The sequence below is a fragment of the Chelonia mydas genome, chromosome 12, assembly GCF_015237465.2.
Source record: "Chelonia mydas isolate rCheMyd1 chromosome 12, rCheMyd1.pri.v2, whole genome shotgun sequence".
In the NCBI taxonomy this organism is placed as follows: Eukaryota; Metazoa; Chordata; order Testudines; family Cheloniidae; genus Chelonia; species Chelonia mydas.
In genome coordinates, this window is record NC_051252.2 from 31,305,383 (window position 1) to 31,327,303 (window position 21,921).

The 21,921-nt window shown below is 40.8% G+C and overlaps 1 protein-coding gene and 2 long non-coding RNA genes across 6 annotated transcripts in view; 1 reads left to right on the forward strand and 2 right to left on the reverse strand.

The window, feature by feature from the left end:
• Positions 1-9,878, reverse strand: part of LOC114019389 — a 214,624-nt gene extending 204,746 nt beyond the window's left edge. The window contains exon 1 of the long non-coding RNA XR_006285098.1: positions 9,177-9,878. This is a non-coding gene — a long non-coding RNA (uncharacterized LOC114019389). The remainder of the gene's footprint in view (positions 1-9,176) is intronic.
• Positions 9,879-10,178: 300 nt separating this feature from the next.
• DYNLRB2 (dynein light chain roadblock-type 2) lies at positions 10,179-21,790 on the forward strand. 4 transcript variants are annotated; one of them, XM_043525944.1, is made up of 5 exons: positions 10,226-10,268; positions 10,842-10,917; positions 14,750-14,915; positions 17,724-17,891; positions 20,026-21,790. In XM_043525944.1, the coding sequence occupies exons 3-5, from the start codon at positions 14,789-14,791 to the stop codon at positions 20,067-20,069; spliced, it is 339 nt and encodes a 112-aa protein (XP_043381879.1). In that variant the 5' UTR covers positions 10,226-10,268; positions 10,842-10,917; positions 14,750-14,788; the 3' UTR covers positions 20,070-21,790. The 4 variants fall into 4 exon arrangements, with proteins under 4 accessions (XP_007059318.1, XP_043381879.1, XP_043381880.1 ...); XM_043525943.1 differs by lacking the exon at positions 10,226-10,268 and adding an exon at positions 10,365-10,618; XM_007059256.4 differs by lacking the exon at positions 14,750-14,915 and having other exon boundaries at positions 10,179-10,268.
• Positions 20,110-21,921, reverse strand: part of LOC119563680 — a 193,071-nt gene continuing 191,259 nt past the window's right edge. The window contains exon 9 of the long non-coding RNA XR_006285096.1: positions 20,110-20,906. This is a non-coding gene — a long non-coding RNA (uncharacterized LOC119563680). The remainder of the gene's footprint in view (positions 20,907-21,921) is intronic.

Sequence of the window (21,921 nt, forward strand, 5' to 3'; positions counted from 1 at the left end):
TTGGGCTTCAGCCCTGGGCCCAACAAGTCAAGCCAGCCCTAGCAACCTGATTAAAATGGGTCACAACCTACTTTGGGGTCGCGACCCACAGTTTGAGAACCACTGAGTTAACCAATTAAAGGGAGAGGGGCTGGGGCTGCTCTGGCTGGCGTGGAGCTGGGGTCACTCCAGCCAGCCCGGAGCCAGGGCCAGAGTCAGCAGGCCGGCAGATGCGGGTTAACTGTTAGGGTGGTTTAACCAGTAAGACTTACTGCTCACTGTTTAACCGGTTAACCATTTTATATTCCTACTTTTTGTCCTACCCGAAACTAGGAAGCAATACTGGACTATTGTGGCCCTGGACTAGTACATTGCATTTTAATTAGGAATGTCCTTGAAGACCCAGAAACTTCATATCATAGAAACAAACTACTCACTTTTTGAGGAAAGTCAACATGTGCAAATACACCTCTGTCCCAAACTCTGCAGAGGCTTCCTATTTACATCTAGTTGTATTCCCAGATGATCATCTGTAGAGACGTAAATGACCTAGAGCCTAGTTTCCTCCAATCTTTTATCTCCCATGGTTACAATTACAGCCAGCTGGGACACTCTATTCTCAGATTTGAATTCCCTAGGGTGGGAAGGACGCTAGCCCAGGCTCCATCTCTCACTATCACCCGCAACCTGCCAAATCTCAAGGTTAGCCACTTTAAGGAGGTTGTGCAAGGCATTTGTTTAATCAGATTTTTAAATTTAGCCAGGGTTTAGGGGTAGGAGTAGAGAGATAAGAAAGTGAGCCCTCTAATTTTTTGACCACTTTTGTACCTGTTCAGCAATACACTGTGCATGCATATATAAAAACAACTGAGAGATCCTATACTAAGAAGTCTGTCATCCCGAAGATCTCAAAAGCACCACACAAATATGCAAATTTTTCAGATGTTCACTGAACTGAAGCCACTTTGAATGGAACAAAACAGTGGTTTAACACTACATCATAGTTTAAGGAAATAATATTAGACCAGATCTTCATCTGGTGTAAATTGGTATCTCTAAATTGGCTTCAGCTGAGAATCACTCCCATCTTATTTAACAGACACTACAGAGGGATTTTGGACAGGTTGTCACTACCCAAGTTGGAATTTGTCCAGGAACTAAAGCCCCTACTGTTATGAGGAGTGCTATAGGCTTTTTTAATTACCTTGAGTGGACAGGACTTTTCCTTTGTCTCATACAAGAGAAATACAAAGTCATTTTAAACTATTGATTTAGAAAGCATTTTTAGCCTCAGAAAGCATCTGAAGTGCAAGATGTCAGCCTACCTCAGAAAGGATGCAATTATCCATGCGAACAGAAGTTTTAAACTAACTCCATGCTCACGATGTTCCTTCAGCACTTATTTTCTGAATAGCTACGTGCAAAAAAAATAAACCTTTCATGTTACGGCCAATAACAAACGCTAATCTTAATCCCAGCCACTGATCCTTGCTCAAAACTCCTGATGATTACAAGGGCCCTTTCCTGTTCAAGACAGGATTGGGAAACATCAACAAGTTGTGTTGCAAAATACCTCATTCGGTACCCTCCTCCTGAACCATTAGTAAGGCTATAATTTTAATCACAGAGATTGCAGAAGGAATCTGTGACTTCCAGCCACTATGGGCTGAAGTCACGGGGATCTCTGGGAGCTGCAGGGTCCCCCCGCAGCTCCCAGTCACGTGGGGCCCCTGGGAACTCCCAGCCACTGTGGGAAGCAGGGGGACCCTGCGGCTCCCAGCCACTGGGACCCCCAGGAACTCCGAGCTGTCGAAGGCGGTGGTGGTCCCCAGAGCTCCAAGCAGGGCTCTGCAGCTGCCCAGCCACTGCAGGCAGTGTGAGGACCCCACAGCTGAGCTCCCTGTTTTGCAATGCATATTTTTAGTAAAAGTCACAGACAGGTCATGAATTTTTCTGTATTGCCCATGACCTGTCCCTGACTTTTACTAAGAATGCTCGTGACTAAATCTTAACCATAAGCCATCCTACTCTTATATTCTCTGCTGACCACACAAAACAACTCAGTTTTATAATGGAGTCTCCCTGAGACAAGTCTACTCTTAAGTTTGATTTGCTTATTTCTGACTAACTTTTCACCCCTCTGAAAGACTGGGGGGGAAGAAGTTTTGGGTGTTTCCTTACACCTGGGATTGTGGGAAAAAACCACCCACAAACCATACCCCACACACATGCCAGATAGGATCAGATTGCGGATGATACTAAACTGGGAGGAGTGGTAGATACGCTGGAAGGGAGGGATAGGATACAGAAGGACCTAGACAAATTGGAGGATTGGGCCAAAAGAAATCTGATGAGGTTCAATAAGGATAAGTGCAGGGTCCTGCACTTAGGACGGAAGAACCCAATGCACCGCTACAGACTAGGGACCGAATGGCTAGGCAGCAGTTCTGCGGAAAAGGACCTAGGGGTGACAGTGGACGAGAAGCTGGATATGAGTCAGCAGTGTGCCCTTGTTGCCAAGAAGGCCAATGGCATTTTGGGATGTATAAGTAGGGGCATAGCGAGCAGATCGAGGGACGTGATCGTTCCCCTCTATTCGACACTGGTGAGGCCTCATCTGGAGTACTGTGTCCAGTTTTGGGCCCCACACTACAAGAAGGATGTGGATAAATTGGAAAGAGTCCAGCGAAGGGCAACAAAAATGATTAGGGGTCTAGAGCACATGACTTATGAAGAGAGGCTGAGGGAGCTGGGATTGTTTAGTCTGCAGAAGAGAAGAATGAGGGGGGATTTGATAGCTGCTTTCAACTACCTGAAAGGGGGTTCCAAAGAGGATGGCTCTAGACTGTTCTCAATGGTAGCAGATGACAGAACGAGGAGTAATGGTCTCAAGTTGCAATGGGGGAGGTTTAGATTGGATATTAGGAAAAACTTTTTCACTAAGAGGGTGGTGAAACACTGGAATGCGTTACCTAGGGAGGTGGTAGAATCTCCTTCCTTACAGGTTTTTAAGGTCAGGCTTGACAAAGCCCTGGCTGGGATGATTTAACTGGGACTTGGTCCTGCTTTGAGCAGGGGGTTGGACTAGATGACCTTCTGGGGTCCCTTCCAACCCTGATATTCTATGATTCTATGATTCTATGATCCATATATCAGTCAGCTGGAAAAGTGCAAGGCTGGTAGAGATTGTATTTAAAGTGACAAATAGGAATGGGCTTACTAGTCAGGGTTTGCTCTAATAGGAGAAAAATCAGCGGAATAGCAAATATTAATTTTGATAAAGCTCTGCAAAAGCTTATCGCAATTATCAAATGAAGTGTCTATACAGTTTCTTCCTCACAACAGAGCCACGGTTATCATCAATTTGCTCTTGCTATAAGAAGTGATTTTCATGTACTTATATCTGCTCTCAGAAGGAAGGAAAATGGTTCATAAAGTTTCTATTCGCATACAAAAGCAGCAACACCTGCTGAGAGTCTTAAGAAGTGGACTGCCTTCACTCAATCAGCAGCACGGACTACATTAGTTGGTCACTTCTGCCCTCATCCAGCACTCTAGGTATGGAAGCATTAAGAAGTTATTTTTATGGAAATTTCAAAGGATTATCTGGCCACACAACTGCTTCCTACAGGTAAATTACTTAGAAATGTTCCACCCTTTCTAATTAGCAATGGGTACATGATTTGTGTACCCTGATTCTTCCCTGAGTAGACCTGTAAACAGTAGCATAGCAGAACCTGTTATACTGTAGTACAATGCCTGAACAAAGTTATCTGGCATTTACCAAGTTAAACATTTGTTTGGATAGCTAGCAGCTTCTTAAGCCTAGTATCATTTCCATAGGATATAGCTGTAGCACCATCTAGAGGATTTGTGAGAGAAACTCAAATTTACCTGGTGCTAATTTCTTGAGGGTAAAAAATTAAATCCAAATAGCCGGTGGCACCAACTTTAGAAGTTATGCTAAATTATCTTTGTGCCACCCCAAATTTCGCAAGGCCTCTCATTCCATTGTCTATAGAATTGTTTGACCTGTATTAAGTTGTGGATCATGCTCACATGATTTTTTTTATTTAAAAAAAAAAAAAACTCACTCACTCTAGCTTACAACTTTTGGAATCACCAAGATACAATTCCAGCAGATGAACGGTGGAAGAATATTTATTGTCAGCAAGCAAGAATGGAGAAACAGTCTGAATCTGTGTCCTGACAAGCAGTGTTGTTCATACCCTGCAGGATAACTGGCTGTGTCAGGCTTCCTGAATTCCACCCTGTAAGAGTAGTTCTCTGTATTGGAAATATGACCAAAATTTCAATGGGAAAGTACTAACGTTAGCTGACTAATAAAGAACTATGTTCTGTGATTTTTATTTCACCAACAGAAGTTGCTGGTTATCAGTGGTTGCAAGCCAACAAGAAATGACCTGTTCCAGCAGGTTGCTTTATCATGTGTGTTCCATGTCTTTTCCCTCCATCCATCCCTCCCTCCCTCCCTGTGGCCCCTAAGGGTTTGACAGCTCAGACCACAGGAAGGTTTCCTTTGCTCCAGGAGTGCAGGTTCTACAGTTTAACTCCATAAACCAAGTTATTAATTATGCCACAACGTTCACAATCATTTGCATGCCCAGTAATTAAAGTGTATTTTCCCCTGTTAGTTCTTATTTGCTCTTCCCTTGGATGAGCTGTGTGTTCATGTTTCAGACTTTTGATCTTTAGGTTTGTGATAGGTTGCACATCCAGTAAGTGGGATCTGCGATACTGCAACAAGGTACTATGCTGAGCTGCATGGAAATCCCAGCTCGGCGTCCCTTTGAACAGGGACTTGGGGGGTGGGGGGAATAGTTAGACTGCGCTGTAGCCTGCAAGCCCATCAGACAGTCCATGAGCAGGGCCAGAAACACTACAGGGTGGAAGTTCACCCCTGCAATGCTGCAGAGCTAGCTGATGGAATCAATAGGAGGCAAACTTGTTCCTCCTTTATTCACATGTGCCAGTCCTGAGGCTCCCCTAGCTGCTTCCCATTCGTGTAAGAATGTTAATCCTCCTCTCATCCTTTACCTGCCCTGAGCCATCCCATGCCCTCCTGGAGGAAGAAGGGGGAGAGCAAAGCTGACATCACCACCTCTGACTCCTAAACAGAGTCTCTTGAGCCAGGGGTGTTTCCATGGGGCCCCTATGTAGCTACAGTACTCAGTGGCATCACACACACACAGGGGCCACAGGTTAACGATGAATTGGTCCCTATAAAAGAAGTTGTTTAGAACACAGAAGAGGATGTAATGAAGTAAGGACAACCCAAACACTGTCCAGGTGGGTGCTTTTCTGTTATGTTTTCTTTAATTATGTATTTCCAGCTATGAGAGCAGAATGTAATATTTACATGAAAATAAGAACACCGGTGAATAAAAAAAAAAAAAAGTTGAGGAACATGGGTTGCCTGCAAGCCTGTTTGTATAAAAGTTACTGGCACATATAATCAGGTAAGGTGAATCACACTTATGTTTTAGAATCTGTTTTTAGTCAGATCACTCTGCATCCTCACCCTGCTAGCATAAACCTATATATTGAAATGGGGGGGGGGGGAATCTAATCATTCTTAAAGTGAATTAAAGCACATGAGCTCAGGCCTCTCCACTGGAGTTTTATATCCATAGCAAATCTATGAAATACATTGTTGAATCTCGTGTAGTTACCTAACAGCAACAATTCATTCAGATCACTCTTCTAGAACTTTAAGACGGGGGGGTTTGGGGTTTTTGTTTTTTTTTTTGAGACTCCTTTCAGGCAGAGTTTCATGCACAGGCACTTTTAACACCCAAGTTATGACTCAGGAGACAGATAATGGGATTCTCGGCTGTAGGTCACTGGATCAAGTTCAGCTGGTAGCAATAAAGACCAAGTTCAGCTGCCTAGAGCTGGGCAAATAATTTGTAATGAATACCTTGATGGATTTTAACTCTTGCAATTTGCCCGTCAACAGACTATGAAATCCTCACCTGTATTCCTTAGTCTAACTTATCCAGATTTTTTTTCCCCCACAAGATAGTGAAAGACCTGCTGGCCAAGAATTAACAGTTGGCTAGGGAAGTTAAAAAAAAAAATATTCCCACTCTGTTAACACACAGGATATTGGTTGTTCTCCGACTGGAGATTTGTGTATAACCAAACACATAATTTCATCTTTGCATTTAAAATGTACGTTTAGAGCATCTGAGAGACATAAAATCTTTTTTATGTCTGCTAGACTATTCACTGGGAATGAGTAAAAGAAAGGCATGTACACAAAGCAATTTGGTTTTCAAATCCAAATGAATATCTACAGTCAGTTTTATGAAGGATTCACCCAGTTCTTGTGCTAACAGGCCCCAATCCTGCAAGCAGATCTGCCAGCATGGACCTCTGTGCCCATGTGGGGGAGTTTTACAGATTCCACCAAATTCCTCTAGTAAATATTTAGTTAAGAAACCAAGATCCAAGAAAAAAATTGAAACTTTTTAAGGGTTAGTTTCTGTGCCCAGGTAAAATCTCTCTTCATTTGAAAAGCCAGAATTCACTGGAGATATCTTTTTGCATACTTTCTTCTAGGTGAATGAGAGAGGCTAAAGGAAGCTGAGCTACAGAGGGTGATAGCTTGGAAGTGGACACTGAAGTTCATGATTATATATATAGTGAACTTAGTGATATTAACAGGATGGTGAAGCTTTAACCACTTAATGTCCTATTGTTCTGCCACTGCCCAACATAAGGTTGTCTATATTGTGTCTAACTGACATATTTCAAGCCAGACTTGTCAAGCACATCTCTAGAGATGAGGATGCAATTAAAACCCTGGGCCAGATTAATGCTATTTTGAAAATTCCATTAGACTCCTAACGTATCTAGGCACCTAACATCTTTTGAAATTAATGAGTTTTAGGCACCTAGATGATTTGGAAAATCCTACTAGATGCTTAAATACCTTTAAAAACCTGGCCCCATCTATAATGCCACTGATTCTCCAACTGGATCTGCTAACAAGGGCTCTTGTGGCTTATGGGGCTTTGTTCAATTTCTGCAGGGAGTTTTGGGTCCACCAGGAATGAGAATTAGTGTGGCAGCACTGGAGTCTTTACTGTTTTGCATATCTTATCTAAGCTGATGTTTGCTACCATGTAATTCATTTTACTGTGCCACACATGCACAGTCTTCACATATTATTCCCAAAAGCAAACTTATGCATATGATCATTAAAACAAAGAATTTCACCAAACTTGGGGAGAGATTCCCCCTCCAGTCTTTGATCCTAAAGTAGGCACAGCGCACATGCCTGATTTCTAAACTATATTCCCAAGCATTCTACATATCCCATGACACACATGACTATTCATTTGCTTTCTTACACTTGAAGCAATTCACCCCCACTTCATGCTTTCAATACCATTTTACACAACCCATCTGGGTATGTCATACCTAGCAAACCCACTCCATTACAAGTGCACATCCTTTTCAGATGTTCGAGGACAATGGTGCTCCGAAATATAAAACCTTTCTTCATATGAGTGTTTGTCCTTTGAGGGCATTCTCTGTTACTATTCTGGACCACCGGAGTTCAAATGTCAAGGTCATGACCTTGCTTTCACTTTGTAAAAATAAACACGCTGTTCTAGAATGCACAATACCAAAACAATGTGAAACTTGAACACTTTTGTATTCAACACATACAAAAACCTCCAGTCAGATTCTACCATCTTTGTGTTCTCAGCCATGCTAACAATTCCCCTCCGCAGTGATTTAAATAAAATCAAAGCAATATCTTTGATTTTTAAGGCCTGATTCACTTTTGCATTATTCCAGTTTAATGCCAGGGTAATTATATTGAAAAATTCCCATTATGAATTTCTTCTATATTCTTCTGTCCAGAGGGAAGGAGGTCACCATACTGCAGAAAATCCAAGCCCGATGGTGAATTCCTAGCCCCCATGGAAGTCAACTGGAGTTTTATCACTTCAATGGAGAAAATATTTCACCCCAGGGATAGATCTTCTGAAAGGACAGGGTTATTCACACCGAGGATAGGGGACAATCCTCACCCTGATACTGGTGTACCTAAGTTTTAAAATAAACACTCTATTTTAATAACACTTGTTTACTTTTCAACATATAGATTGTGTCCGGTCCCCCCCACCCTTTTTTTTTTTTTTTTTAAAACTCAGTTTGGAAAATAAGCTCAACTAATCACTTTCACTTCTAAATCCTGCAAACTCATATGCACCTGAGTGACCTGCCTTCAACAGGGTTACTTATGTTACCAAGTCTTGTACATTTGTCATGAGTCATCTCACAATACACAGTGTTTTACATAAAGCCCCGCCTCCTGGGAACATAGCTGCAGTTCTCATGTAATCCTTTTTTAAAAAATAGGAAGTTTCTGGACCACATGGTCACAGAGAAAAGCCTGCAAATGTGACACAAGTGCTCCCTATGGGGCAAAAGTCAGAGAGCAAATAAAGAGACTAAGTATCTTAATAATAAAAAACAAATAAAAACAACCCACAATCTCATGATTTTTGAATGTTTAGGATGGGCAATACTGAAAGTTACTCACATGGTGTGGCAGAGTGACTCAGCCAGCGTGCCCCCTTGAGGCTGGGCACAGAATTGTAGGGTCTTCCTCTCTCTTGCCCTCCCCACACCAAATGGCCATCCAGATGGTTCACGTTTGTCTTGTGACTCAGCCCTCCAACTGATCACATTCAATCCCACCCCTCCTAAGGTAAAAAAGGGTCCAATGCAACAACAGTCCTGCAACCTCACACCAGATCTTCAGACAGGCTAAGGGTTTAATAGTCCTTCTATCCATTTGTCTGTGAGCCTGTGGAAGACCTTCATACTCCCTGGGGGTCTAGGCCAGGGAACCTGTAGCAAGCAGTTAAGAGCTGCCTCCTCAGCCCCCTTGCTTCCTCCCTCAGCCTGTCTCTAGGCCATTTCCAGTATCAGAAGCAAACAAAAGAAAACCAAAAAAAAAAAAAAAAAAACCACAGTCCCAAACATTTCCTGGATTGAGCGAGGGAGTCTGCAAGATGTCTGAGAAAGAAAACCAAACTAACAAAAGTAAAAGTTTAGTAACAGACTTTCTGTTTCACAATCAGCCTCCTGCCATCTAGGCTACAGCTCAAGTTTGACAGAAGTCCTAAGGTAGCCATTCGGGGGTGGCTTACCTTCTGCTCAAGAAGGTCTAGCTACCTACAACCACTCTTTGTCCTCAACCACACTCTTCCTCTAGGAGCTGAGAATGAGAGATTTATACTCCTTCCCACTAATAAGGGGGTTTGCCTTTTAAGGCTCCTCCTCCAAGCCTGACATGCTGTGCAGGTGCAGGGCTGCCTAAACTCTTAGTTGCTCTTTAACCCTTTTCTGCCTGGTGTGGGGTTTGTATGCCCCATTACACTTGGACAAGCATTTGCAAGGTTGGGGTCCTAGTCTGTGGACAGTTCCTGGTTTTCAGGTGTAACTACAATACTGTGGAATGGTACATATATCACTGAGTAGCAGGGGAGTGTAGACATTTTTAAAAGCTGTTTTCAATATGATTTAAAAAGTAATCCAGAAGCTAGTTCTTTTGTTTTTATATATCTAGATTAAAAACCTAAAATTTGGGGCTTGAACTACGTAGTGACACAGAAAATGTTACCTCTAAAAGGGTGTGTATTTTAAACTGTAATGCTGGGCATAAATTATGCTTCTGCAATTAAACCTGCTGCTCACTTACTGTCACATTAGTTCCATTTGCAGGATTCCCTACAAAGATATATTTGATACTTTTAAAAAGAGTTTAAAAAGACAGTCCATACCCATGCAGGGAGGGATTCAAGGGCGATTGAAGATGGAGTAACAGCTAAACTGGAGGATTCCTTATTCTTACCTCCAGTGCTGGGGGTGGTTTTTGGTTGGGTTTTGGGGGGAGGGGGGACTTTTCTCTGAGTTGATTGGGAGTGTTTGTTTTGTTATGTGGCTGGGTTTGTTTGGGGACATCCTGACCCTGGTTTGTGTTTGGAGTAATGGGGTTTGTTAGTTTGTTTGTTGGGGGGGGGGGGTTGTGAGGGACGTGCCAGAGCCCCGCCTCTGGCGCTTGCCTGGGAGCGGTTTGGCGCGGGGCGGGCAGGGGGAGGGGCTGTTCCTCCTCCTCCTCCACCCCGCAGCTCCCGCACTTCCGCTCCCAGCCGCACTTCCGGGCCAGCCCCATAGCAACCGTTGCGAGGAGGGAGTCTAGGTCTCACGCTGGTGACTCCTCCTGCGCGTCCCTGGCCATGGTAACGGGGCCTCCCCCCGGGGGGAGCGGGGCATGGGGGGCGCTGGGCAGCCGCAGTTTCAGGGGGCGTGGGAGGCACTGAGCAGCACTGTGGGGGGTCACTAGGAAGCAGTTTGGGGGGTACCGCTGCCATCGGCACACACACTGTTACACAGCGCGGAGCGGTCTTTTTTCTCCATTTCCCCATGGGGCGTGCACTCCTAGATCCCCTTCCTGTCGGTGAGGACAGCCCCACTGAGTCTGTGGTACCTGACCCCTCTGCCACACTAGAGCCCCTTTCGGATGCCATTGCCCCTGAAGGGCACCTGCAATGGGATGCTGCCTGCCTGCTCCTCTCTAGCCGCTGCCTAGGTAAATGCTGCTGGGCAGATCCTCCTGTTTTGGCAAGCAGCACTTTTCTGCAGGGATGAAAACCAAGAGGCATAGTCAGCCCTCAGTAGAGTTACATGGATGTAAATGAGGGGCGGGGAGGGATACCCTCACACACACACATTTGGATGAGAGGGCTGGGACACAGCTGTGTATAAGACTGTTAATTTTCTTTACTTATGTGATTTTATTTTATTTTTTATAGGCAGAAGTAGAGGAAACGCTAAAGAGGATTCAGGCACACAAAGGGGTTATTGGAACTATTGTTGTAAATGCAGAAGGTAAATATACTGCATTTATAAATCCAAAAATAAACTTCATAGAGGCACTGGATGTAACCACTTACATCGTTGCAATATATCCTGTGTTATTAAACAATGTAACCACTTTACAATATTTTGCAAAAATGTAATCATTATAGGTTAAACTTTCAAAAATGCACACTCAAAACTGATGCATGCAGACCTTGATTTGTGCAGCAAAAATGCACACACTTCTGTAAATCTGACCTTATATTTTTAATATGCTGCAGCTTCTTTAATTCAAGATACTGAAAGGTAGAAACATGGCAAATTCTGGACTTTTGTGAATTAGGAATTAAGTGGAGAAACAATTGTTAAAAATGCATCACATTTTGTTATTTTTGTCAACTGTAGTTCTATTTTTATAATACTTCATAGTCTGCTAGTAAATATTAATATATGCGTTGTTATTGCTGTGTTGGTCCCAGGATATTAGAGAGATGAGGTGGGTAAGATAGTAGCTTTTATTGGAGAAGCTTTCGAGCTTGCACAGATCTTTTCTTCAGGTCTGAGAAATTTAATAATATTTATAGTCTGAGACCTTGCTACAGCATCTGCCATTAAGTCTTGCTGACAGTTGGTCAGAGACCACCATTTTTGCATGACTTTTTAAAGCGTGCTGTTTAGCCAAATGTGGGTTAGCAAAATTCAACCATATGATGTAGAGTTGAAAGGCCAGACTTACGCTACTGGATGGTTGACCCTTTGCATAGCTCAGAACATGAAGAGGAGCAGTAAGCAGCCCCTCTTAGAATCATTCCTCTGTTTCATACCAACTTGTTTCACATTATAATATTTTAAAAGAAAATACATTAGAAACTCACTTTCTCCCCATTCTCCCCCATCCCCACAGAAAAAAAACAAAAACACTGGGAGAAAAATATCCCACAGCCAAAATTTAGGCTTAGCCTGCTGGGCAACAGCCTCAGGGCTGCTCTAACTTCAGCCATTTCAGAAGTCTTCAAGTGTCTCCTGGGGTCATCAGGGATTTGGTGGAAATAGTGACTCCTGTGTTATGCCACCTGGCCCTTGGCCATAACCCTTAAGTAGAGGGCTGCAAGTTGGGATGGCGGCTGTGATTGCAGAGCCCTTGGCCATTATCTTTGAAAACTCGTGGCGAACGGGGGAAGTCCCGGATGACTGGAAAAAGGCTAATGTAGTGCCAATCTTTAAAAAAGGGAAGAAGGAGGATCCTGGGAACTACAGGCCAGTCAGCCTCACCTCAGTCCCTGGAAAAATCATGGAGCAGGTCCTCAAAGAATCAATCCTGAAGCACTTACACGAGAGGAAAGTGATCAGGAACAGTCAGCATGGATTCACCAAGGGAAGGTCATGCCTGACTAATCTAATCGCCTTTTATGATGAGATTACTGGTTCTGTGGATGAAGGGAAAGCAGTGGATGTATTGTTTCTTGACTTTAGCAAAGCTTTTGACACGGTCTCCCACAGTATTCTTGTCAGCAAGTTAAGGAAGTATGGGCTGGATGAATGCACTATAAGGTGGGTAGAAAGCTGGCTAGATTGTCGGGCTCAACGGGTAGTGATCAATGGCTCCATGTCTAGTTGGCAGCCGGTGTCAAGTGGAGTGCCCCAGGGGTCGGTCTTCGGGCCGGTTTTGTTCAATATCTTCATAAATGATCTGGAGGATGGTGTGGATTGCACTCTCAGCAAATTTGCGGATGATACTAAACTGGGAGGAGAGGTAGATACGCTGGAGGGGAGGGATAGGATACAGAAGGACCTAGACAAATTGGAGGATTGGGCCAAAAGAAATCTGATGAGGTTCAATAAGGATAAGTGCAGGGTCCTGCACTTAGGATGGAAGAATCCAATGCACTGCTACAGACTAGGGACCGAATGGCTAGGCAGCAGTTCTGCGGAAAAGGACCTAGGGGTGACAGTGGACGAGAAGCTGGATATGAGTCAGCAGTGTGCCCTTGTTGCCAAGAAGGCCAATGGCATTTTGGGATGTATAAGTAGGGGCATAGCGAGCAGATCGAGGGACGTGATCCTTCCCCTCTATTCGACACTGGTGAGGCCTCATCTGGAGTACTGTGTCCAGTTTTGGGCCCCACACTACAAGAAGGATGTGGATAAATTGGAGAGAGTCCAGCGAAGGGCAACAAAAATGATTAGGGGTCTAGAGCACATGACTTATGAGGAGAGGCTGAGGGAGCTGGGATTGTTTAGTCTGCAGAAGAGAAGAATGAGGGGGGATTTGATAGCTGCTTTCAACTACCTGAAAGGGGGTTCCAAAGAGGTTGGCTCTAGACTGTTCTCAATGGTAGCAGATGACAGAACGAGGAGTAATGGTCTCAAGTTGCAATGGGGGAGGTTTAGATTGGATATTAGGAAAAACTTTTTCACTAAGAGGGTGGTGAAACACTGGAATGCGTTACCTAGGGAGGTGGTAGAATCTCCTTCCTTAGAGGTTTTTAAGGTCAGGCTTGACAAAGCCCTGGCTGGGATGATTTAACTGGGAATTGGTCCTGCTTCGAGCAGGGGGTTGGACTAGATGACCTTCTGGGGTCCCTTCCAACCCTGATATTCTATGATTCTATGAATGGGGCGTGGCATGTAGTCAAATATGTCAGTCCTGTGCTCCTGGAGGAATCCCCAGTTGTTCACTTAAGCCTGTTTGTGGGGCCAAGGTTCTGACCCAGAATGTTTTTATTCTAATCTCTCCTCTCCCCTCTCCCCGCCCCAGTAAAAACACTACATTAAATAGTTGCATATATTACGGTAAAGCTCTGACAATCCCTTGCCACTTTCACAATCCAAATAAACCCAGAATCTATCTGTTGTCCTAGTAGCAGTTCAACAACAGAAGGGAGAAAAACCAAGAGGGAATTATAAGTGCTCTTTCAGAGGTTGGTAAGTCTAGATAATTAATTTACATGCCTGGCCAGGTCAAAAATGGTTCACCGGGTCACCGAATAGCTGTTGCAGGTCAAAGGAGAAATTTGTGCACTGACATTAACAGTAATTGAAGAATTGTATTGTGCCCCTTCATATTTGTGTCTTTCTATTAACTGTTGTTTACTCGCTTGATGGTACAACTTGGTTTTAGGACAGTTGTTTAAAAATAATAGTATGTGACTTGGTCCAGTGAGCAATTATGCCGTGACTAATTTGCACACTTAAACTATGGACAAAACCAACCATTTAAATGGTGATGGAAGAATCACTGATCAGTGTTTGGAATTTGGAGATTGTTAATTGATTGTTTTAGTTTTTTCTTCTTGTAGAAGAACAAATGAAACATCAATCTGTAATATTTGAATAGGAAAATAACGCCAGTATTTTTAAAACTTTGTTAATGTCAAGAGCAGTGTTGCTTAAAATGTTGCCTACTTTATGCAAACAATATTTTTCTCATTTTTGTCCTCTTAAATTTTTAGAGGAAGAATGTTTTCTTTATTCAGATTATGGAAATTTGAGTTTCTACTTTGTCTTTTTAAATATTGTGACACTTGTTTGCATGAAAGAAAGCACATTTCTCAGCACAGGTTCATCGACATAATAAAAGTACAGTATGCTTTCTCTCACAGATCTGCTAATGTACCTCCATCTTCACCTACACTTTTAGGCAGGCTCTTGTGTCATTGTTTAGAGGTTATCCTGGTTGTAGAATCTTTAAAGACGAACAGAGTACAATCATCATCAGATTTCTGTTCTTGAGCCTCCGTTTCCTTGCACAGGCAGGTCAGAACATTTTATATGTCTGGTTTGACCCACTGGGGCACTGACAGCTGAGCAGGAGGTCCTCCCTGTGTTCTGTTCCAACTGCCATCTCCTCACCTCCCTCTAGAATCTTTTCAGGCCAAGTCAGTCAAGGATCTTCTAGGACATGTGCATTTACTTCAGAGATGTTGCATCCACTTATACTGGGGACAAATATAAGAAACTTGCTCTTAAACCGTGGTCATATCCAAGATACGAGAAAGCTAGAGTGACCACGACTTCAAGAAAGTCAGGTGCGTGACTGCATGCCTGATTTGTGTAACTGGTTCCCCAACTGTCCAGAATCACCATTTGCATGTACAGTTACCTGAAAATTTGCCCACACAAATTAAATGTACTTCTTTAAAATAAATATACAGTCATTTTTCATGGCCCTGGATGGAAAGGAACAGATTTTCAAACAAGTTAGTCATACAGATTAAATGTACATTTGTGTGACTAACTTGTTTGAAAATCTGTTCCTTTCCATCCAGGAGCATGAAAAATAACTATATTTATTTTAAAGATGTCAGTATTTGAAGTCAGAAGGCCAATTTGAATTGGTGGTCCAATAGCCACTTTATTTTTTATTTTATTTTTGCCAGGTGTCTACATTGTTCTAAAGAGATTAAAGTGCCTATATTTAAACAAAACAAACTTGTTTTAATCCTTTTTTTAAAGTGGTTAACAGTGTAAATAAAATGGTGATAAAATTCCTGAAACAAGCACATAATATTGAACATCCTGTTAAAATAATATGTAGTAGAGTTAATTTAAGAAAAGAGTACAGTTTGTTACACCTGATAGAGCTGTATTCAATTCTTTGAATTGAACATGTTTCCAGATTGATTCTGTCTTTCACACATATAAGATCACTAGTTTAAAAATTGTCTGCCTTGGTGGTTTCTCTGTTAATTTCCAGTTTGTTCCACAAACTGAGCATCAGTTCCTTTTAATCTAGGGGAGTCACTAATGTCAACCATTAATTTTCAGGTTATTTGTGGCCAGACATTTCACTTTATTTACACCTTTAGAGGCTGACAGATTTTATTAAAGATGCTGAGTTTGTTGGAATGATCATTGGGTTTCAAGATCATATAAACTTGATATTTTTATTCATTGCTGCTTTTTAAGTGACTGTTGTGATTATTAAGTGACAATATGTGATTATGCAGATGTTCTCTCACTAATGTAGTGCCTGGGAGCACCTGTCTTTGTCCTTATTAAATCCCTATTTCCAAATTTGCCTGAGTTCAGTTTCAACATACTAAGGTTTCATAGATATGAGAGACAGAATATATTTATTAGGTCATCCAGTTGTATCCCCTTGCAGTGAACGATTATCCTTGAACAGGATAATCAAAAATTGAGAGCATTTTGGGTTTAAGTTGCTCAAGTAATGCTTTCCTAAAGAGATTATGGAATAGTTTAAGTTCTTAGGAACTTTTTCCAAATAGTTGTCCTCCGTGTTCCCTTGATCACTTTCATCCCATTATTCTCTTTTGTATTTCACTTCTTTCTTCATATATTGCCCTTCAAATATATTTGAAAGTCGTTGTATTCCTTCAATACTTTTTTAGCCAAAATTTACAATGTTCATATTTTTAATCTTTCCTCAAATCAATCACTCCTGCCTCTTAAATTTTAGTTGCTCCTTTCTAGATTATTTACAATGTCAAAATGTTTTGTGGCATTGGGATATGCAAAATTCTACCCATTATTTAGGAGCTGTACCATCATCAGTGTGTAAATAGAGAATATTGTCTCACGGGCTTGTAACATCATGCCTCTGTAAGCAGTCCAAAAGCAAGGTAGCTTTTTATAAGTGAAGCAAAAATATTAAGCCCTAATAGTTTTGAGTTTTGCAGTTAAACCATAATTGTAAAGACATCTTTTGTTCTGACTGCATAGTCTATCAATATGGAAATTATTATTTGACAGAAGATTACAGTTAATTCATCAAAATGGATGTTGATGTTACATTGCCAGACTTTTAGTAGAAGCCTGGATCCATATATTGTCAACCATTCATAATATTTTGGATCCATATAATGTGGACTATCTATTGTCAGCATGTTGTATTGCAATTTTAAAAGAGCTGTTCTAGAAGGTGCAATATGCTCACCAAATGCAAATACACCATTTTACAATAGTCTCCTTTGGTATTTGACAGAGATTGGAAATTTATAATCATATTCCATCATTAAACATGTAAAATGCTTACTATATACAGTTGGCTAAAATGATTGTTAGATGGTTGTATTTAAAATACACATAGTGGAAATATGTAAAAAGCAGCAACATTTAATGTAATCTTAAACAGATGAATCAATGAAACTTGTAAGTACTACAGGCTAGATTTTTAAAGGTATTTAGGTGTCTAAAGATGTAGACAGACACCTAGTGAGATTTTTCAGAAGCTCCTAGACATCCTACTGCCATTGACTTCAGGTTCAGAGATCCTTTTTGAAATTTGGCTGTATATATTAGTAAGGCTAATATTTTGTCACAGTTATTTTTAGTCAGTCAGGGACAGGTCACAGGCAAAAAAAAAAAAAAAAAAATCACAAAGCCAGTGACCTGTCCCTGACTTTGACTAAAAATATCCATGACAAAACAGGGAGCTCAACTGCGGGGTCCACACAGTCCCACAGAGGCTGGGCAGCTGCAGGGTCCCACTCTGAGCTCCCGGGGACGGGGGGGCACTGTCCACAGCGACCGGGAGCTTTCAGGGTCCCCTTGATGCCCACATTGCTCAGAGCTCTCGGGTACCCCCACCAGGCAGCAGAGGTACCCCGCAGTTCCCCACCACCGCAGGCCGCTGGGGCTGAATTCACAGAGGTCGTTGGAAGTCACAGATTCTGTGACTTCCGCAACCTCTGTAAAAAAAATCGTAGCCTTATGTATTAGTATTAAGCAATGTAGTTGTTTTTCCTTTCCAATATAAAACCCAAAATATAATGGAAAAACATCTATCTTGTTCTGTTTGCCGCTTTGTTAATGTGACAGACAGTAAAAGATTTTAATAATAAAATTGCTTTAATGTGCCTGTTTGTTTGCAGGAATTCCAATCAGAACAACCCTAGATAACTCTACAACAGTACAATATGCAGGTCTTCTTCATCAGCTCACAATGAAAGCGAGGAGCACAGTGAGAGATATAGATCCTCAGAACGATCTAACTTTTCTTCGGATCAGATCAAAGAAACATGAAATCATGGTAGCCCCAGGTAATTTATTTCAGAGTGGTAGCCATGTTAGTCTGTATTAGCAAAAACAATGAGGAGTACTTGTGGCACCTTAGAGACTAACAAATTTATTTGGGCATAAGGTTTTGTGGGCTAAAACCTATTTCATCAGATGCATGGAGTGGAAAATACTTCCTTCTGTATTTTCCACTCCATGCATCTGATGAAGTGGGTTTTAGCCCACAAAAGTTTATGCCCAAATAAATGTTAGTCTCTAAAGTGCCACAAGTACTCATCGTTGTTTTTCCAGGTAATTTAAGATTTCTATTCCTAAAATATCCTTAAAATTTTGTGTGTTTCTCAATGCACAAAGCTACTGTAGAACATGTATATAATATATGAAAACAAAAGTATAAGACATAACGTCTTGCTTTTGCTCTAAGTCCTTTACATTTGGATAGGATGCACACTATATTGTTCACTTCTATTGTCTACATAGACAGCTACACTAGCATCTTGATGCATAAGAACTATAGTATACAAGACTTGAGGCAAGAAGATAAGACCAGATCTCACAGAAATGTAGTGCTGGAAGGGACCTTAAGAAGTCATCAAGTCTAGCCTCCTGCACTTAGGCTGGACCAAGTATCCCTGACAACTGTTTGTCCAACCTGTTCTTAAAAACCTCCACTGACTGGGATTCCCAAACCTCCCTTGGAAGTCTATTCTAGAGCTTAACTACCCTTATAATTATATAGTTTTTCCTCGTAGCTAACCTAAATCTCCCTGGCTGCAAATTAAGCCCATTACTTCTGTCCTATCTTCAGTGGACATGGATAAATATCACTGACTCTTCCCTTTATAACAACCTTTAACATATTTTGAAGACTTATCAGTTCTCCCCTCAGTCTTCTTTGCTCAAGCCTAAACATGACCAATTTTTTTAACCTTGCCTCGTAGGTCAGATTTTCTAAACAATTTATCTTTTTTTTTTCTCTCCCCTGGACTTTCTTCAATTTGTTCACATCTTTCCTAAGCTGTGGTGCTCAGAACTGAACACAGTACTATAGTGGAAGCTTCACCAGTGCTCAGTAGAATGGGACAGTCACCTCATATGTCTTATTTTCAACACTCTTGTTGGAGCTAATAAGCTTTCAGTAAACATGGCAAACGGTTCACTTTTTTCACAACAAATACCAAACAAACAACTAGTGATCATCCATCGATTGTTGTTTCTAAGAACAGATTTTTCACTTGATACTGTACCATATGTACCAAGCTTCTCATTGCTCATAAGAGGGTTTCTTTTACAATATAGTAGGTAATGGATCAGACAGGTGGTATTAGCACCATTAATATAACAATTACGATTGAATTACTTACTTGTCAATAAGAGAAACTTATATAAAACTATGTATTTGTCTTGTTCATCTTAAGTACAAATATTTTGTATTTGCTTTGGATTGTTTCTCCTAATTAATATGGATAACGGGCCAGATTCTTAGCTATGGCCAAGGAGCATACACTACAAATTGAGGCAGCCAGGACGGGGAGTGCAAAGGTGCTGTGATTTTGGGGGCATGCTAGACTGGTACTCCATCATATATTATGCTGGCTGCCAACAACCCCAATGGGTAAAAAAATATCAGATGAGAATGTGTAGGGTATCAAGAAGACCCAACTATGCCCCTAATGTCAGTAGGGAGGGAGGTGGCACTGGATTCACTATACTTGTCCCACCATAATACCCTTTCACTGAGGTAATCCTTACAATGCCAGATATACTGATTCTGTCATCAGATTCCACCAGCAGCACAGTACATAGTGGCTGCACTGATGCCACTGATCTCACTATTCCTACTAGAAATCATAAGTAACTCCAGTGAAGACAATGCAGTTACATTTGTGTGAAACCAATATTAGCAGAATCGGGCCCTATTACTTTAAGTGATAGCAATTAGTCGACAGTTAATAGTAAAAGACTGAAATCATTTTTGTCAAGCATGTTTTAGGGTTTAAATTCAAAAGTTTGATTTATTCCTATCTTAACAGAAATAAAGAAATCAATCAGGGCAAACTACTAGTAAACCAGTAGACGTTAATATTTCTGTAATATTTTAATTTAAATGTTCTCTTTTCTCGATTTTGATTAAAATGTTCTTGTATCTCTTCACAGATAAGGAGTATCTTCTGATTGTTATTCAGAATCCATGTGAATAGACTTGCTGCAACAATATTTTAAGAGACACTGATGCAGCTGTACTTTTTAAAGTAATGATCCTTTATTGATATTTAATTTCAAACATACCACTGAGTTCTTACTTAATGTATGTAACTTGTCATTGCTGAAACTTTTCCAAGCTAATATCTCAGTTGTAGCTGTACTTTAACTTATGCTTGAGCAAAACAAACATTGTATGTGTAGATAAAAACTCAGAAGAGCAACAATAGAACAAAATGTTTAAAAAACTTTTGTTAATGGATTTTCTGGCTAATTCTTGTAACGAAAGAATTCTCTTTTACATCACAAGTTCAGATTTTTTTTTTTTTTAAACAGGAATCGCATTTCATGGAAATTAGTAACTTGTGTATGTACTTGTAACTGTGCCCATGTAAACTCAAGAATACAGGATTAAATAGTGTTACTCATCTCAGTTCCATTGGAGTAAAGAGGACTGTGTTCTGCATCTGTAACTTCTGCATTTTGATCATTCTAAGGAATTAGACTTACTTCCACCTTATGCTATCTTAAGTACCCTTCAGTTTCTAATGAACAAATGAATCACAACAGCTTTAGTTAAATATTTTAAAGCTAATGCTGAAGAAAGGTCCAGATGGAGAGAAGGGCCCTTCCACCTTAAATTAATGCAAAACTGTTGTTAATTTGTGTTTACTGGCCATTCTAAATAGTGCCTCTAAGTAAAATCAAAACTCTTGATAAAACACTCAGATGTGTCCACCTTCAGATCCAGCATGTACTGAATACATTGAGCCATTTCTTCCAGTACATTTTGCAGCACTGCCACAGATCTTGGAGTTCTGTCCAAAATTGGAAACCTGTTAAGAACATTGTTTTAAATCAGACACTTAAAGTGTATGTAGATTTTCACATTACTCATGATTCTTTAATTTTAAAGTTGAAACTTTTCCAGCATCACTAGGTCAAGAACAGTTTTATGCTGATATTTCATCATAGGGCAGTACAATCTGGAAATTGGGGGAAGAAAAAATAAGTGGTAGGAAGCCTGGCTAAAGAGACCCAGGGAGAAAATGAATCCAGTTGCTTGGGAATAATAGAAGCCAAAGGAATGGTTATTGATGGTACAGCCACAGTTTAATATCTGCTTGCTGGGTGACAGTTGATAATATGAATGGCTGTCATAAAAAGGACCATTACATGGAAATAAATATAGCAAATCAATATCTTTACATACTGAAGTAAAATAAAGCAGAGCATATGTTTGAACATTAATGTACTCTGTGCTGTACAAGAAAACACTACCTACAACTTATGGTCTTTCATCTAAATTATTAGTTCTGTTATTTAAAATGACAACCGTTCATTTGTGAATGGTGACAAATATGGCCATACTGTATCAAAACAAAGTTTTTCATTTATCAGCTTCACCAGTTCTGGGGTACTAATGCTTTTTAACAGCAAACCAGTCATTGTCAAATGTCTAACTTTTATTCATAAAAAATACTTTGGTATTTTGGGGGATATCCCGTGTACAAGTCAAAGTCAGTGTGTCTGGCTTTCCTTTCACTTATTCTAGTTAGCATCTGGACTAATTCTACTGAAATCGACAGTCACAGCAGTGTTGAAGGGAGGAGATTTAGCCCCATTCTTACTATTTAATGTCTATTTTAGATTAATTTTCTCTTTTGTTAACAAATTACTAAATTAATATCCAATATATTGGTTTTGCATTATATTACTCCAGCAAACTGCTGAAGTTAGTCCTCCTTACTGTGTAATATTTTCTAACTTGTCAAAAATATCATAGATGGCATCACCTCTTAACACCTTCCAGAGCCATGAAAAATGTCCTTCAGTCAGACACAGCAGTAC

Coding starts and splice junctions, on each gene's coding strand:
- DYNLRB2 (XM_043525944.1), top strand. CDS start 14,789: ATGTGCATTTACTTCAGAGATGTTGCATCCACTTATACTGGGGACAAA. Junction 14,916..17,723: donor CACGACTTCAAGAAAGTCAG/GTGCGTGACTGC, acceptor GTTTGTTTGCAG/GAATTCCAATCAGAACAACC. Junction 17,892..20,025: donor TGAAATCATGGTAGCCCCAG/GTAATTTATTTC, acceptor ATCTCTTCACAG/ATAAGGAGTATCTTCTGATT.